General features: G+C 40.5%; 2 protein-coding genes across 3 annotated transcripts; both read right to left on the reverse strand.

Annotated features, from left to right (window-relative positions):
* Positions 1-155: 155 nt before the first annotated feature.
* On the reverse strand, positions 156-10,808 carry pknox1.1 (pbx/knotted 1 homeobox 1.1). 2 transcript variants are annotated; one of them, XM_058081588.1, is made up of 11 exons: positions 10,666-10,808; positions 8,911-9,023; positions 5,970-6,097; positions 4,640-4,811; positions 3,977-4,177; positions 3,782-3,893; positions 3,542-3,639; positions 2,602-2,730; positions 2,443-2,519; positions 1,529-1,695; positions 156-691 (listed from the first exon to the last, which is right to left on the reverse strand). In XM_058081588.1, exons 2-11 carry the CDS (start codon positions 8,959-8,961, stop codon positions 510-512), a joined length of 1,317 nt encoding a protein of 438 aa, XP_057937571.1. In that variant the 5' UTR covers positions 8,962-9,023; positions 10,666-10,808; the 3' UTR covers positions 156-509. The 2 variants fall into 2 exon arrangements, with proteins under 2 accessions (XP_057937571.1, XP_057937570.1); XM_058081587.1 differs by having other exon boundaries at positions 3,749-3,893.
* A 923-nt stretch (positions 10,809-11,731) lies between these two features.
* On the reverse strand, positions 11,732-17,765 carry ndufv3 (NADH:ubiquinone oxidoreductase subunit V3). Its single transcript, XM_058082429.1, has 4 exons — positions 17,580-17,765; positions 16,361-16,445; positions 14,431-15,504; positions 11,732-12,053 (listed from the first exon to the last, which is right to left on the reverse strand). The coding sequence occupies exons 1-4, from the start codon at positions 17,763-17,765 to the stop codon at positions 11,884-11,886; spliced, it is 1,515 nt and encodes a 504-aa protein (XP_057938412.1). The 3' UTR covers positions 11,732-11,883.
* Positions 17,766-18,129: the final 364 nt, after the last annotated feature.

Here is an 18,129-nt window from a genome sequence, read left to right on the forward strand (position 1 = left end):
CATGAGAGGAGCCAGTCTTAAGAGTGCACAGATCTACTCAAAACACAAGCATGCAAAAAGAGACAAACCCTTACAGATACAACCTTAAAATGTTGTCATCCAAACTTACAATCAGCTCAGGATTGGCAACAGGGGTCAAGAAAAAACAATATTAATTATGTCAATATTTATTCATGTAGCATACAAACTTGCTTCGGGTGTTTTAACACTTTTTCTTCTGGTGAATTTTTTTAGCTTAAATATACAAAAAAAGTGCACTCTCCTACATCAACTAAATAAAAAAAACTGAAATTAAACTCTGATTTACACACGCGCAGCATAAATTGGCATTCAGCAAAGTTGGATTTTAGGACGCGGCAAATCTCATGTGTCCTGTGTTGTGCTCTCTATAAACCTAACGTGTCTGTTTGTACATGACAACGACAGCCAGGAAACCCATGTGTAGACTTATACTACATGTCTTGGACACGTACTGTGTACAGTATGTATTTGTGAGAGGGGAGTGTCCTTTACTGCAACGAATCGCTGTTGTCGAGGCCCAGTCCAGCCATATCTGCATCATCGTCATCATCGCCGCTATCGCCGGACTCGTCTTCGCTATGGCCTCCGAGCATCACTTGCTGTACTGCCAGCGTGGCGCCGTCTGATGTCAGGCTCTGCAGACCCTCGACATTCATTGTCACCAATGTACCTGGCAACCGGAGCGGGGAATTAATGAGGTTATTTCAATTAAACATTCATTTATTCATTTTCTACCGCTTGTCCTCACAAGGGTCGCGGGAGGCGAGAGGCAGGGTACACCCCGGACTAGTCGCCAGCCAATCACAGGGCACATATAGACAAACAACCATTCACACTCACATTCACACCTATGGACAATTTGGAGTCGCCAATTAACCTAGCATGTTTTTGGAATGTGGGAGGAAACCGGAGTACCCGGAGAAAACCCACGCATGCACTCCACAGAGATGGCAGAGGGTGGAATTGAACCCAGGTCTCCTAGCTGTGAGGTCTGTGTGCTAACCACTTCTCCACCGTACAGCCCTCAATTAAATGTGTCCAGCCATAAAATGTGTTGGGACTAATCCAATTCGCGTTAAGCTAATAAAACTGCATATATGGAAGAAAATGATACAAAATTGATTATTTAGGATAAAAAAAAAAACATGCAGTGGAGTGACACTTTGGGTGGAATGAGGATGATTCCACCCAAAGGCCCCCCCACCCCCCAAGACATTTAAAAACGTTTGGATGCATGCATAGAAAATCAATGCATCTATCAATTTTCTATGCTGCTTATCCTCATTAGGGTCACTGAGGTGTGCTGGAGCCTATCCCAGCTAACTTCATGGCATCGAAAATTTTCTGTCAAAATTGACATGCATTATTGCCTTGCTTTTACTGGACACAAAAACAATGTGGTGGTCTGAATGTGGCCCCTGGGCCTCGAGTTTGACACCTGTGCCCTCAACCATTTCTTGCCAGCTCATCATGCCTGAACTGTGCTAATAAAAACTGTGCTGCATACCATCTGGCATTGTAACTTGCTGCGGAGTGCCTCCCCCTGAGGCAATGGAGTCAGGCCAGAAACGCTGAAGTGGTCGGTTCTGTGGAGTCTTCTTTTTTGTTTTAGGTGTTTCAGAGGAACTAGCATCCAACATGGGCTGCAGAATCCGCCTTCGAGCGTTTATAAACCTGCAAAAGGAAAGATAGCTTTCGAGTAGTTCTTCTCTCATTAATATGCACAATGTTTACTTTTTCTCCCAGAAGAACATTCCTAATACTCCCACGGGAAAAACATAACTCCGTATGTAACCGATAGACCGCTGCATGCAGGGTGCAAACCTTGACACCTATTCCAAGCATCCTGCCCTCTTCCTACTTTGAAGACGTTACTTTGACAAGCCTAAATGTATGCTTTGGGTTCCTGACTTCTTCATCTTCGGCTTTCTAGTGGAAGGTTGGAGGTTTTGTGCCAAAATTAATTCCCTCCACCTTGACTGAGGGCGTACTCACACTAGGCCAAGTGTACCCTGCCTGGGCCCACCAGCACATTTGGCTCGTGTAAGTGCACTCATTCGCGTCCAGGTGCTCCTCGGAAACGAGTGGAAAAGGTAGGAGATTCAATGCACACACGCACACACATGACAGTAATGTCATCGCTTCTCACGGATTAATAATAAAGAAATAGACACTATTCATAATAGAAACAATACAAATACTCCAAGAGTCAAGACTACAGAAATTCCGAACTCATTTGTGACTAAATAATCCATTGTGATTCCTGACACTGACATTTGCTGTGGTGTGTGTGTGTTATTTTAGCAGTTTATAAACTGAGTTATTGTGAGGTAAACACATGACAAGACAGCAAGCCAATAAACTGCTGCTCAGTCAAAACAAGCAGAGCAAAGAGAAGATCAGCAGATCAACTTGACTCACCAATTATTGACCTGTAGGAGTGTCAGATTTGTTTGACTGGCTATCTGTTTCTTTTCATCCTCTGTCGGATACGGATGCTGCACAAGGGGAAGGATGATACTTTGTTGTTTTTGTTTTGAGCAGTTTGACATTTACAAACTTGATGCAACACCGACTCACCCCAATGTGCTGAAAAAGCCACGAGCGCATGACATTCGTAGCCTGTTTGGGTAAAACCCCACGCTTGTTTTTTGTTGAGCTGTCCTCGTGATTGAAGAGATTCAAGTCCTGGTGAAACCGCAGCTGAAGCTGGGGAGACAGACGCTAAATTAGCCAAAACAAAAAAAAAAAAAAACATTCCACTCATTTTCTATCATTTCCTATAGCGCTTGCCAATATGGATACAGAGCTAACATTTCAACTTCCATGGCATTCATTGAAATAGATCATGTACCCCTGGGATCAATACTGGGACCACAACTGTTCACCCTATATACTGTATCAATGTAAAGTCACAAAAGACGTAAGGCTAATATTCTCTGCAGACAATACTATTTTGTTCTCGAGAAAGCACACAAGAGCTAATAAAAAAAAGTCACAGATTAAATGGCTATACTAAAAGGATGGTTTGATAAAAGCAGACCTACACAACACTAAAATAACAAGTATATGAAGTATCAATCATCATCATCCAACAATGTTTCTCTCAACTATTAATTTTTTCATCAATTAATACATTTATTATTTTATAATGAAGGTTATGCAACTTATTGTAACTCTATTGTAACACATTTTGTACTGCCTTATTATGTTATTTCAGAACTAGTAAAGGGTACACGATGAATACTAGAAGTGAACAAATGTCTTAGCAATTGCTGTTGAATAATATTAAATAACAGGATTAAATAAACTCTGCATTTTCCTACTCCTTCACTGTGGAATTGTGATAGTATGTGATGTTATTCCAATGTAGCATGCTAACTCCATACAGAGATTGTCCATATAGCTACTAATACTACTACTACCACTGTAGTTACCCACCAAGCGACCTATATTTGTTATTTTTTTGCTAGCACTACAAACCAAGAGGCAGTCAAATATGACAAAGTCATCTACGTACCTGATTGTTTTGCACACGTAATGACCCTGGAGAAATGGCTTGTGTTACGACTTGGCCCTGAGGAGTTACGACTGTAACAGGCTGATACACCGTGCCGCCTGTGATGAACGCACAAATGCACAGAATAAATACCAGATTTTGTACAAGCGTGAGCAAGGAAAGCTTCATCACCTTTTCTACATGGCTATATTACAACTAGGAGAGTACCTGTAGGTGGGGTAGTATGCCATGAAGACATACCTGCGACCACCTGGGTGGGATTGACTGCTGTGACGGTGACATTTCCTTGCTGCAGGGCTGAAGCTGGCACCACAATTTGACCATGAGGACTCCCCGAGATGGAGCTCGGGGCCTACGTACATAAAGAAGGCATGAGATGTTTCCTCTTTTGATCACTTCAGCGTGACCTTTAGTATAGACGCATGTGTGTCTGACCTGTGATTTGGTTGGTGAGAAACTTGGGGCCTGGGCTTGAACGGGTGAGTATGGGCTGCCAGGCTCTCCACTCAACAGGGTCTCACTGTTCATTTTAGTTTTGAGGCAGGCAATGTATCTGCTGCAGAAGTCCTTACAGAGGTCACTCACCTTCTCTAGCTCCAGCAGGTGGATTCGCAATACCTGGATGGCTTTTACCATCTGCAGGGCACAAAAAAAAAAACGTTTTTAATCACACGTTTCGAAAGAAAACACAGCATCAAAGCTAGAGAGGCAAGGCGATCATCAGACTAACAGGAGGTGGTCTTCAGGTGACATACAAGTTTCCATTCCTAGACCGATGCAAGTCAGATCTTATACTTAAACACATCTAAAAGGGTATGTGTAGTCGTGTTTTGTGATATCCTACTGTCTGTGAACATGACGTGTGTGGCTGCTCGCAGAGAGGATGTGCTGTAACTTGTTCGGATTAGTCTTGTGTTCATGGACCGAAAATTATGTTTTCAAATACAGTGACAGATGATGAGAGGACAAAAGGTCTAAATTGGAGAAATAATGTGAATTTCTATCAATCAATTTTCTACTGCTTATCCTATCCCAGTCTATCCCAGCTGACTGCGCAAGAATCTACAAACTCATCAGTGATGAACCGATGTATCTCACCAAGTTATCAAGTTCTGGGTCTTCACTGAAAAAGGGCTTCCCTTCCTTCTCTTGACAGCGGACAAAGTTCTCAATGTCGACATCGAAGCTCGCCGAGGTGATGCAGTCAGAACTAAGCGTCGACAGCTCGCACTTCTCAAACAGCAGAGCCAACAGAGGGAAAAGGGGATGTCTGGGAACGTCACAAAACACACACTTAGTAGTAGTCTTAGTAGTGGAACAATGCATGAAGCAGGTCTAAAATTCATAGAAATGACGAATGGATGGGATAAATTCAGATTTAAAGTTACTTCTATCTTCATTGAAGCTGTGACTGTTCCCAAAGATGAGGCAGCAAGATCTATAGGGACACCACATTCATGTTTTGTTTGTTTTTGAGTTATTTATTGAATTCAATAGTGTTGCTCACCATCTTTATCAAACGTTGACAACTTTCTTTAGCTCTAATATTGAGCTATAGAGGTGAGAAACATGATTGAAGTCAAGAAATAACTCCTGGCTAAAGAGGAAGGTGGTATCAAGTAATCCAAGATCCGTGTCTTCAAGTGTAATTGCAAAACTACAAAAAACGGGTTTGTCTTAGCGTAGAGCAGTAAAGATAACCGCTAATGACATCATAGATCAGGGGTGGGCAAATATTTGACTTGTGGGCTGCATCGAGTTAACAAAATTGTCTGGGGGGCCAGAACATATATTTAAAACACATAGTATTTTATGCTTAGAATTTCCCTTGAATTATTTGTGTAATTTTATCTGTAAAGGTGTTATACTATCAGCTGTATGTTCTTATGTCCCTTTTTTAGGAGCACTTTAAACATTAGATCATATCAAAATATGTAATTTAATTTTAGCTTTTGTTTTTTTTTTTTTTTTTACTAAATAAGACATCCGACTTGCAAGTCATGTTGCCAGTTTTTATGTTAAAAGTTGAAATGCAATTGGCGGGCCGGATTCAAACACTTGATGGGCCGCATGTGGCCCCCGGGCCGTAGTTTGCCCACCCCTGTCATATCTGGATGACACGGCTGTCTTCTGGTTTTTGGCGCTAATCAAAATTCCACTGTATGTCCATTACCGATACACCATTTACACCAGTAACTCTACTGGTGAGAAAAGCACGTGGATCAGCATCTACTGAATACGAGTGGGCAGCACATCAGATATCAGATACAAGTCCCAAGTCATTTAAGTAACAACCCAAAGTTAAGAGTCATATATTAAGGATAGTTTGTCTCTGTCAATCTTACGGCAATGAAAACATACTTTTCTATTTTTATACAGTCACAAATAAAACAAAACTCAAAAGCAGGGAACAGAGACTCAGCTCTACCTATATATGGAGGCTTTGTCCACATCCATGGGCGTCTGTGGCTCTGTGAGAGTCGGGCTGGGTGCCTCTGCTAACATCCCCTCAAACTTCTCCTCTGAATCACTCTCTACCTTGGCGACACCTTGCATCTGCAGGAAAAATTTAAATAAAACATGGAAATCAAAGCACGGGAAAAAAATACATACAACACTGGAGTAGCAAACACTGACAAAAGATGAAAAAAAATAAAGGCGGAGCTAGCTCATCATTAACACATCATGTGAAGGCCCAAGGGAACCCAGAGGGCAAAGACACAAACTAACAGAGGCTTTCTTCATGATGACACCATCTGGCAACTACAGACTAAATATTTGAAAATAATCGAAATTGGTTGAAAAAGACGACCACTGTGAACCAAAATGTCTTGACAGGGGCAGATGTGGGACTTGGCAACAATCTGGCAATGAATTATTGTTGTGACAAGATTAAAATGTGTCAAGATTTTCTGAGAAAACAAACTAAAAATCTGTGAATGTGTAGTAATTTGCCGACCTCCATCTATCGCCAACTTTGCAACAATCTGGCAATGAATTATTGTTGTGACAAGATTAAAATGTGACCATTTTTTTCTGAGAAAACAAAATAAAAATCTGTGAATCTGTAGTAATTTGCCGATCTCCATCTATCGCCAACTTTGCAACAATCTGGCAATGAATTATTGTTGTGACAAGATTAAAATGTGTCAAGATTTTCTGACAAAACAAACTAAAAATCTGTGAATGTGTAATAATTTGCCGACCTTCATCTATCGCCAACTTTGCAACAATCTGGCAATGAATTATTGTTGTGACAAGATTAAAATGTGATGATTTTTTCTGAGAAAACAAAATAAAAATCTGTGAATCTGTAGTAATTTGCTGACCTCCATCTATCGAATAATCTATATATATATATACACAAAAAAAGCAAATACAAGATGGCAACTAAAGAGTTACAGTATCATGCTGACTTTCCATTTCATTTTTTTTTTCCACAGTCATTAACTGTTAAACTAGCTTTAATTTAAATGGAGTAAAACCTCTAATATCAAATGCCTCTTAAGTAACATAAGGACCCGGGGGCTGAACTGTCATGCCACGCAAATGTGAGCACCAAAAGGAGACATCACGCAATTATTCTCCACAGAGAATAAACAACTGTGCAACATGATTGGGTGATCAAGAATTACAGAACCCTCACGAAATCCTAGTCATGGCAGATGCTTTGGGGTGCGGATGGGGGCTGTCATGTCTTAGCAAATAAACGAGTGCAAGAGTTGCTCCTCAATCTTCAACTACTCAAATGAACAGTCTATATATCCCATTGGGGGCCCCTACCAGGGACAAGTGTTATATATGTAGGTACAGATACATCCCAAAACACTAGAATATCATAAAAAAGGTTCAATGGTGAGCTTCCTTATCCTCCAACTCTCGGAACTTCATTTCCAAATGACATACAAAATTGACTTTCATCTGCTTCTGACATTCTCTGGTCAACAAGAAATGTGCCATTTGTGTCCCGTGTGTCTATTGGTCTCCAACCTCAGTTGAGTCACTGGGAAGCGCCCCCAAATTCTTGAATGGATTTTGCTTCACAATCCCCTCAAGGCCGCGGGTATTCCTTTTCCTTCCACTGAACTTTCTATGAATATGCTTCGACACAGCACTCTGAACAAACGGCTTCTTAAGAAATGACTTGACCCTTCTTGTGGAGGGTGGATGTAGGTTTTCGACATCTCAAGTCAGCAGTTTCCCTCATGATTGTGTAGCCTACTAACCCAAACTGAAACCAAACGTAGCTTTTGAGATAATCAGCTGATCAGGGCGTGACACAATGATTTTAACAGTAAACTTTTTCCACAATATTAACATTTTCTGAGACACTGGAATTGTTTGTTTGTTTTTTTTAAACTCTGTAATCAAACAGGAACTAAAAGCTTAAAATATTTGACTTTGCGTAATGAATCTATATTATAGTATATGGGTTTCACTATATGAGGAAATTCTGGACTACAACTTGCTATTTTTTCCACACACTTTGAACCCTGCGGCATAAACAAAGATGCAGCTAATTTATGGCTAAAAGAACAACAGTTCCCATGATGCTCAGAACGCAGATTCAGGAAGTAGTAAACTGGAGCTAAAGTTTGATCAAATGCAGAATTATTACAGCTTCTGGTTGAACTGCAGGGGGAAAAAAGCGTCTGTCGCATTGGAACCGACGAGTGATGTTGGGAACACCGAGTAGGTAGGCTTGCAAGGTTTGTACATTGCAGTGTGTCTTTGTGTGTAAATATCTCATGTTGCAACATGGACCCATGTGGTCTATATACACAAGTGTGGCATACAGTATAAATGTATTAACATTTATTTTAAAAATTAAAATTACAAGTTAGCTTTGTTTAGCATGCTAATGTTGTGTTCACCATATGGGTTAAGGTTTGTAGCTTTTTATAAAACACTCTGAATTTATATTGTCTTATCATGATACATCACAAAAATATAATGATATATACCGAGGTCCATATCGCCCAACACTAACCTGAAGTATCAAAATATCTCTCCTTTAAGCGTTTGTGGCAATCGAGGATTTTATTCAATGGGAGTCAATATTTTCATCATCTGTTCCAAGGGGCATGCGGGTGGATGTTAGAGGCAGGAGTGGTGAGACTGATGATCTCCTTCACTAACACAGTTTTAAAATATTTTTAGGGTTAGATAAAGAACCTTTGCATACATCTTGCACGATAAACCACACCTTTCAATGACGTACATTGTATGTGACCTGACTGTTCAGACTGCATTAGCATTGGATATATATTGTATTTACATTTACATGCAAAACATAATGTGAGAAATTATTCTTGTGTCAGAAATACCTTATTGCACATTAAATACATTTGCCACACTTTCTCACCCACCTGCTGCTCCCCCTTGGAGTATTTGTCAATGGAAACCGAATGGGCTGCCATCACCTTTACTGCAGATGCTGAAAGCACTGAGGCATTATAGATTGTGCTAACAGGCGGGCAACCTAAACAAAAACACACAATTTTAAGTTTATCAGCCATGATTATGTTGCAAAAATCTGTTTTGTAAACTGTGCCTTGAGAACAGGGGTTTTCAAACTTTTGGGGACCACAAAACCCCTCATATTTCAAAAGGCATCAATTAGTTTGACCTCCAACAATGATCTGGATGTCCCCGTCAACGTTGTTACTCCACCAATGCTAAATAAATAGCTAGTCATAGAGTGTTGTTCTGCTGGAGAATTGAAAATCACACCTCAACCCCTGCCAAAGAGCTATAAAAGACTGAAATCACTGCCAGAAGGGCCGACAACGTATCCTCAGCGATTTATGTACCTGGCTTTAGAGTTTTAAATTCATTAAAAGTCATTTAAGTGAGCATTATTGGCTCAGGATGTCTATTGGCCTAGTGACTCCTACTCATAGTTATTCACTGTTTAATAACCATAAACTAATTCATCTATTGTTATGAGAATCCTTTTTTAAAGAAAATTATTGCATATATATAACTGCACGTTATTCATTTTTTATATTTATTCTAAAATGACAATTATGTTACTTGTAGAAAAAGACGTCAACAAATGTTGAATGTGCTGTGTGAGTGTCCATCGATTGTTTACTAATCAACACAAAAGGTCACACAAATATGATCACATTCATTGACTTAACGACATTTGCTTAACATGCGAGTCGTCGTGGGTTCCATAAAAAGCGATAAAATCCCGACATCCTTTCCTATAGCGGCCAAGCATCTTACTCTTTGCGTTACCCTGGAACTTGTTCTAACACACCCACTGGGAGGTTAGCTTGTAGCCTTGTATCGGCTACAGCTACACGGATGTCTTTTGTGGCGGCAAAGGGTGATTCCAAACGACGCAAAAGCCTGTCGTGTATATTTATCTTTGTTATTTTCCATACCAACATTAACATACAATAGCGGGGTGACGTTATGTCACAATGTTGCCTGTCGCTTGCAAACATGTCACACATAAGGCTACGGTAAAAAGCCGCGGAGCCGAACCGTAGCTAACATTAGCAAAGGGAGCTAACTGTTATTTTGAAGAGTGCTAGCGTGTTGCTGCAACGAAGCCTAAAGGCAAACCGCCATGTTTATCATGTAAAGAATCACAGCCCAAACCAACTCTTCTAACAAAATAGACAATAGTGGGGGTCGTATGTATGAGAGACCTTACGGGCCGATACATAATGCGGGGGAAATATGTTTGGGGTTTCCACTATTGGTTTAATCAGTCATAATGTGTGTCAGTGATCATTTTATCTATCTGTATGTAATAAAGCAGCATCGTACGTTTAATCGAAAACGTTCAGACGTGAGTCAGTCATTCATGAGACAGCTGCCCTCTTATTCCCTCCCCTCCACGCTAGCAAACAGCTGTCGGGCCTCGTTTGTAGCGTTAGCCTTGTGCTTTTCCACAACCCTCATCTACCCCCTAACGGCGACATATTCCCCCCTTCTTCCCCTTGTACACACAATATATTTTCATGGTGCTCTGTCGCTTGCCTCGCTTATCAAACATTCGCTACCCCGGCGAGGTCCGCGTTTCTCGCCCCGGGCCATTTTAACGTGCGGCTCAGATTGTTTGATTGATAGGGACGGAAAAAGAGGGATTTTGAGTGACAGCTTACCTGAGTGCCAATCTTCGTCACACTGACAAGCGGCTGCAGCAATCGGGACCCGCAGTTGTCGCGATGCGTCATCGCGTACGGGCACGCAGGGACGTTTGGCGCATTAATATTTATAAGGTGGGCGGACAATGACGTTGTGCAGAACGCTGTTCATTTATATCCGGCGAATGACGGCGAATTGGTGTACCGTAGTTGTTTTCGATCTATTTTGAGCTTGGATTTGTATATTTCCGTCGACACAAAAACACATAACACATGCTAGCGGATAACGCAGCGCATGGAAGCAGAGACACGACAGTCATCTTAACAGCCACATCGACTCAGTCGTTTTATATATCACATTTGGAGACACAGGACCTTATTCAAATTCAGATTAATGCACGTTGCTGTACATGTAGCAATCCTAATATTATACTATAAAAGTTAATTTGACCTTCTTTAACCTTTTCAAAGCACAAGTCCAATAGTACAATTTTTCAGTACTTCCAGTACTTTCAGTACAAATTGCTGTTCTCTATCATGAAGCTGAACAGCAAAATTCTCAAGTGTGTCAATCAATTTATTTATATAGCCTCAAATCACAAGGCATCTCATGGCACTTTACACATGGAGGTCACGTTCATCAATGAAAATCAGAGAACCAACTGAAACCTCACATGAGAAAGCGCTTGGCGACCACTGCAAGGCGGGAAACTCTCTGGTCAGTAGAAAGAAATCTTGCACAGAACACAGGCTCTGTGGGGCGACCGTCTGTCTCGACAGTGTGTGAATGTGAAAGTACACTTCCTGGTTCACTTACAATTGGTATTTCAAATCTGCTTCATCGTGTTGTTTGCGTCACCTAAAAATTGATAAACACAAAGTTCACCTGTGAAAGATTAACAATTTTACATGCAAATTCCTGACTTTTTGTGAGTAGCGGACCATAGGGAGAATCTGGAGTACTCAAACAGAACTGATGCATAACAATCAAACTCTTGCGCAAGCTGCTATTCCTCACAAAACACATTCCCCAATGACAGACTCAGCAACACCTAACTCCAAACACAAAAGAAACGCATATAAATGCATATTCATGACAATACATTTTTATCTGGCATTTTATTTTTTTTATGTGTTAATACATTTATAGCTTTTTAACAGATACTGATCATGTGGTAATAGGTTCACACAATCATCTTTCATATTTATTCAATGGTCGTACCCAGCTTTGTTCTTCTAGTGTCGAGGTGATAATCTTCCAGAAGAAGGTTGAGGCAGACGGAATTTGGCCATCTCTACATCCAGGTCTGCAAAGGTGTAGAGGGTGTAGTCATGGTGTTGTTTATTCTTGTAAGTGCTGTTATCAAAAGCCTCTTCGGGTTCAGGAGGTGCCACGGATGCAGCTTCTGCAGGAGGCAAAGAACGTATATGAGTGTTATTACAGATATTTCCATACTGTTGTGTCACAATCACAACAAAAACTGCAATCAAATAATGAAATGTCCTTCTCTGATAAGCTAGCTATGGAAGGGAATCTGAAGGGAGCAATCATTTACACATTCACACATTCTGACAAAGGTGTTTTATGGTGGGGTATTTCCTGTGGTGGCAGGCTGCATTACCCCAAAAAGTGTGAAGCCATGTGAGTGACAAGTCATGCTTAAGAGAGTGGTGTTTTGATGTAAATAAGTTGTCAGAATCCCTATTTGTAAAACAATATACACAGCAAACTGCAACACGTTTTGTAAACATTTAAAAAGTTTTTCATTAGTCAGTCCTGTGCTTTATAGTGAGTCACCTTGACGAGGAGTTACAATAAAGAAGAAAAGAAAATGTCATAGAAAATGGAGCGAGGGTTGTTTCAATGAGCTCCAGGCCCTCCAAATTAAAAACCATTGAAAGAAGCTGAAAGTTGCATCATGAAGACAGCTGAGAAGAAAACATGCACAAATGACACCAGCAATTTTGATCAGAAATGAGAAATAATGACTGAATGCTTGAAAAGATGACAAGATACATGACCTGATCTGACCTTTAACTTCAACCAAAGTATCGTGTGAACATAATATCGATTTAAAGGGATGCGTGCCTTTTAAGTCAATATTGTTCTTGTCGGGAAAGGCACCTTTTCAAAACGTTCATTATGTTCACATAGAATAATAACCCCTGACTGTTAGAGATAATATCCCACAGGAATAAAGTAGTTAGGTCAAAAATTATTTGGAAAAGATAGTTTTATGACTTTGCCTCTGTACACTCCCACAACTGATTTGAAACAAACCATCGAGCTGTGATTGTATGACAGATCATCCCCATTTAGGACAATGTCTGTGCGTTCCAGTCTTCCGGCAGTCATTAGCACCTTTCATACTGAGATTCTAAGAGTCGACCTGAGACAGTATCTCTAAAAAGTGAGTACCACCCCTCACATCTTCTCAAGGGCAAATATTCCAGAACTAAAACTTGGATATACTCTACAATAGCCACGGGTTTACCATCCACTGGATAATAAATATGCTCCACAGGACCCTACACACTGAATTGTTAAATCTGATGCTTTGGGTACAATTTTCTCATACCGTCCACCGGATGTAGGCATGATGTGCCAGTGAGTGGGAAGCTGGGGAACTTTAATACGACCGGGAAACTCGCTGAATCGATATTGGTATGAGACAATAGAACCACATGATACACCAAAACTATAGAAATAAAAATAATTCATATAAGATCGGTCGTCTTCCACTTGTCAAGATGACAAAAGTGGAATTACAGCGAGTTACTTTGGAGTATAAGACCAAAATATCAGGAGAATATTGACTGTGATTTATGCCGGTCGAACTATTTAGACATCATGATGGTTTTTTGTCAGCAGTACCCAACTGAGACAGGACGGCAGCGTCATCGTTTTCAGAAAGTAGTGTATTGCTTATACACAATGTTGGCAGATTTTTACACTCTAGAAGCCGTTTAAAAAAAAAATATGGGGCACCTAGAAGTCTGTTGCCATGTGGATGAAAAGATGAAATTATAAAATACTTCACCGTTTCGACCTGAAAGCATTACCATGTGGACGGGAAAGTTATATTAGAGTTTTATTCTATGGGATTATCCCTTGATAAAATATATATTAGTTTTAGTCATTCACACTGAAACCACCTTTGTGGGACAAACTTGTGTCTGTGTTGCATTTACATAACAATACGGCTTCCTGGGATCGGATTACAGACAAGGGGACGAATACAGTACTTGTCGGACAGTGCTTGCTTTCAACAGGTCTGTCCTGGGTGTTAAACTTCACATGTTCGTGCTGGCAAAATCAGGAGTGGGGGACCATATTTCACACTGCCAACATTGTGATACTTGGAAAATTTGGACGTTGATTTGATTCAGCCGTTCTATGCTGATGCTTTTGACACCGACCAGCCTCAAAGCTAAACGGTGCAACAGGGGGCATCTTCACTGGTAGTATGAAAGGTGCTATTGTCTGGGATTTTCATCCAAGCATTCACAATTGGGATTATAATTACAATTTTGCCAATACTTTTCTGCTCCTGAAAATTGAAGTACTGCGCAAAACCTGAAACTATTACATTAACTGCAATACATTGTGGTGGTGATGAGAGGCATGTCACTGTCCAAATAATTCTGGACCTAACGCTGAGTCCTGATTAACACATTTACAGTACACCAAATACATTATGAGAGAAAGGCTAAGAAGATTAATATGGTTGAAAGATCCACAAAGAGTAAAAGGTATAGTAGATTGGGTGTTGTAGTGTGTACCCTCAGGTGGTTCAACTGGGGTGTCAGTCTGTAGCTCTTCTCTCACAGGGTCCAACAGCTCACTGGTACTCTGTATTGGAGCGGAGCCTTCCACAGTGGAGGCTGCATCATCACTAACTGCTCCAGAAGGGACAGCATCATTCACTGGTGATGTAGCAGTTCCGCTGGTGGCTTCAGCTTCAGCGGCTCCTTTAAGGACTACTTCATCTCCTACAAGGGGGACTACAGTATTTGCAGAGGCTTCAGCACATACAGGCTCAATGGTCTCCACAAGGGTATCACTAGTGGGGTCCTGTTCTGGAAATGCAGCCTCAGTGACAGCTTTGACTGTAGATTCTTTTGCATCAATTGGCTGATGCGTGGGTGGTGCTACATCCTCAGTTAGTTCTGAAGGAGAACCTGCCTGAGCTTTTGGTAATTCTTTTCTCTTGAATGCATCTTCAGACAAGTCTTGATTCAGCTTTAGCTCTTCCAAAGGACTAATATCCTCTGTGGTACTTCTGGATGGTTCTGCATGTGCAGCATCAGTTGGCAATGACACTTTAATGGCCTCTGGAAAACCCCACCTGTTACTTTCATTAGCCCCTTCCTTCACTTTTGATGTGGCTTGTTGGAATTTTGCTTGTGTTTTCTCTGGGAATTCTGGCGCCGCTTTCACAGAGGTTTCAGTTTCGATGTTTTTAGACTCTGAGTCTGAGTCTGAGTCAGAATCAGAGTCGGAATCAGAATCAGAGTCTTCACTGGACGATGAGGAGGGACTAGCTTCAGTGGAGGGCGTGTCGGTGGATGCTGCCTGATCTATGGCTGCAGCCGGAGTGAATACTTCATCTACCACCGGTGGAACTGTAACCACAGCAGCATGCAAAGAAGGAACCGAATCTGAAAAAACCTCCTGCTTTGGAAGAGCTGGTTCAAAATGAGTAATGACAGGCAATGTGTCCACTCCAGGTGTAATTGACGCCGCTATACCTAGATGCTGTGTTGGAACAACTGCGTGGTTTGAAACCCTAACTGGGAAGGCAACCTCTGTCTTGTATGCTAGTAGGGTTCCTCTTTCATCTGGACCATGCGGTGCTGAGGAAGATGATAAATGCGACAACTGTGGTTAAAAAAAATAATAATGTGGTCACTAATAAACGCAAATACAATACACATTTTTTTTCATATTTGTACTTGCAGCAATTTACTGTAGTGGTAGTACAAATTGCAAACTATAAAAGTTTGTTTCATTTAAACACAGTGGGCACAGATCCAAAACTGACAGCATATAGCATTATATTTCTTAACAAAATGAAAGTTTCTTATGTTGTCTGAATATTATTCGCATTTATATTTATTTAATGGTATTTTTATTTATTTAATGGACATATATTTAAAGATGCTGTAATGAAAGGAGTCTTGAAAACAACAAGTGGCTCAGCCTGTACAAAAAATAAAACACAGTGTGCAGTCAAACTGGTGAAGAGCCATGAAAAACAGTGGGAGTGCCCATAAAAATGTTCATTTTTGACACTCACAAAATAAATCCTGGATTATTCTGTTATCTGTTATGTTAAGGCGCCACTGTACGCTACTCCAACTCGCTACTCTGTTCCAAAACCCCTTGCAAGGCTTGCCGTTGACGTTCTCCTCCAATTTCGGATCAACATTTGCAAGACAAAGCTTTCATGTGGACAAGCCCTTAGTATTTGTTGTGGGTTTGGATTAGACTGAAATCCAACAAAATCAAATTATTGATCCTATCAACCCTTTTTTTCCATGTTGGTTTCCAAGACAGCATCATGAAAAAAATGGCCATTAATTAAATAAAATACCATTATACCAAAACTAGGAAAAGTTGCAAAAAATAAAAATAAAACAAACTGACAGATGCGACAATCAGACAACATAATTTAAACAGATTTTACTTTCTTGCTTAAAGTTTTCTTACTCTTTCCTGCTGTCTTTTTGGGCTCTCCAGTCTGCGTGGTGCACAAAGCCGCAGTGTGGCTTTTTAGGATTCCCCAGGTCTCCAACTGGGAATAAAAACGTAAAATGGGCAAATAACAAAATGTTGTTAGAATCATTACTTTACCAAAATCATGTTTTCCCTTCTAGAGCAGCATGAAGCAAAGAGGCACACCTGCTGCAGCACACCACACCACACTGTTCCTCTTCCTTCTCTTGCACGCTATATAGTGTAAGTCGTACCATGCAAGGAACTAAGAGTGCCATCTTCCTTCTTCATCCATCTCCAGTACCTACGTATCAAGGTGGAGTATTCCTATTCTAGTTTTGGAGCATAGTCCATGGCGCATGCCATCATACAATTTTCATAACTGACCATGTCCACATAAAAAAAATGCTTATTTTTGTGTGTCAGCCTCTTGTCCACGTTTTTGTCTTTAAAAAAAATCAGGCTAGACTGTGTGTTGATGGGTAATATGGAGCTTTTTTTGTTTGTGTTTTAAGAAATGTATGATACTATCTCATGTTTTTATAACTTATTTAACAGACCAGGGAGTTATTGACTTAGGGGTGTTTCATTTTGTGCAGTAGTAAACATGCTTGTGCGCGCCTTCTAACAATATAGCGATTTTAATTCATGAGGTCACCTAGGCTCCATGTAAGTGTGCGCTGATATTGAAGATAATGTACAGCCTTTGTATAACTGATATGTCTCTATGCAGAGATTTGTGACCTAGCAGTTGTGGTTGCTTTTTCAGGCTTCTGATTGGCCAAAATGAGCATGACATCCGGTGAAAGTGTTTTTATTTGGTGCGTACAGAATAATGTATGTTAAAAAGTAGTTACAGTACAATGCATCTACTGCACTGTTTGTTTGTTGGCGAGTACAACACAGTCCTGGTATTTGTAACGCGAATCATCATTAACGCCATTATTACCGATTACCTCTTTGAACACCATAATAAATCAACAGGATGTTTTTTGCACACGGATTTATGTAGTAGTATTTTGCCCCATGACCTCCATAAATATGACTATGAAATATGAATATGATAGAACGTCACATTTCAAGTAGACTTGACTTTGAACATTGATTCAAAAAAGTACTATAACACCAGTCACTGCCACGGTTTATAAGCATACAGTTTAAAAGCATAATTTATAAACATGCAGTTTTTCAAGACAGCCGAGAGGGGAAATACCTTAAGTGTCCGGAGTCGTCGAAAGAGGAGCAAGGAGGTCGCCATTTTCTTCTTCTTCTTCTTCGGTGTGACAGACTTGATGCGACAAGAGCAACCTGCTGCCGACCGCAGTCCTTTCGTGGTATTGCACCTTCTCCGAATCCACCGATATGCTCCAGTGGAGTGGAAGAAATACTGTCGTTTCATTGCTCACTAAATTCCGTTTAAAATATAGTGTCACCCAATCCGGCCAGCTCTTTGTACAGCCTTGTCCTCTTTTTCATATACTATTCACACTGTAGAATTACAATGGTGTTGATATTTTCTGTGGTAAACTATAGTATTTTGCCCTTCTTTACCAGCACGCTTCTGTGTAAATGGTTTCCCTTAAATGTCCTGTAACCTCTTGTGCATGTAATTGCACGTAAATCATTTCTAATTGTGAAACAAATACACATTTTTTGTACAATCTGGTATTTTAAATGACAGTTGGTAACATATTCTAGCTGGTGGTGGTACAAAATATTCTTTGGCGTCAAAATTCATAGCAATCAAAGCAAGTTACTCCCTG

Source organism: Doryrhamphus excisus, chromosome 9 (assembly GCF_030265055.1).
Source record: "Doryrhamphus excisus isolate RoL2022-K1 chromosome 9, RoL_Dexc_1.0, whole genome shotgun sequence".
NCBI lineage: Eukaryota > Metazoa > Chordata > Actinopteri > Syngnathiformes > Syngnathidae > Doryrhamphus > Doryrhamphus excisus.

Bases quoted from the DNA above. Each gene is read 5' to 3' on its own strand.
- pknox1.1 (XM_058081587.1), bottom strand. From the start codon at position 8,961: ATGGCAGCCCATTCGGTTTCCATTGACAAATACTCCAAGGGGGAGCAG. The intron at 4,812-5,969 runs GTAGAGCTGAGT...TGACGTTCCCAG, and splicing joins GACAAAGCCTCCATATATAG to ACATCCCCTTTTCCCTCTGT. The intron at 692-1,528 runs GTATGCAGCACA...TCCGGTTGCCAG, and splicing joins GCAAGTTACAATGCCAGATG to GTACATTGGTGACAATGAAT.
- ndufv3 (XM_058082429.1), bottom strand. From the start codon at position 17,765: ATGAAACGACAGTATTTCTTCCACTCCACTGGAGCATATCGGTGGATT. The intron at 15,505-16,360 runs GTAAGAAAACTT...CATCTTCCTCAG, and splicing joins CAAAAAGACAGCAGGAAAGA to CACCGCATGGTCCAGATGAA. The intron at 12,054-14,430 runs GTACACACTACA...TGCCTCCTGCAG, and splicing joins CCCAGTTGAACCACCTGAGG to AAGCTGCATCCGTGGCACCT.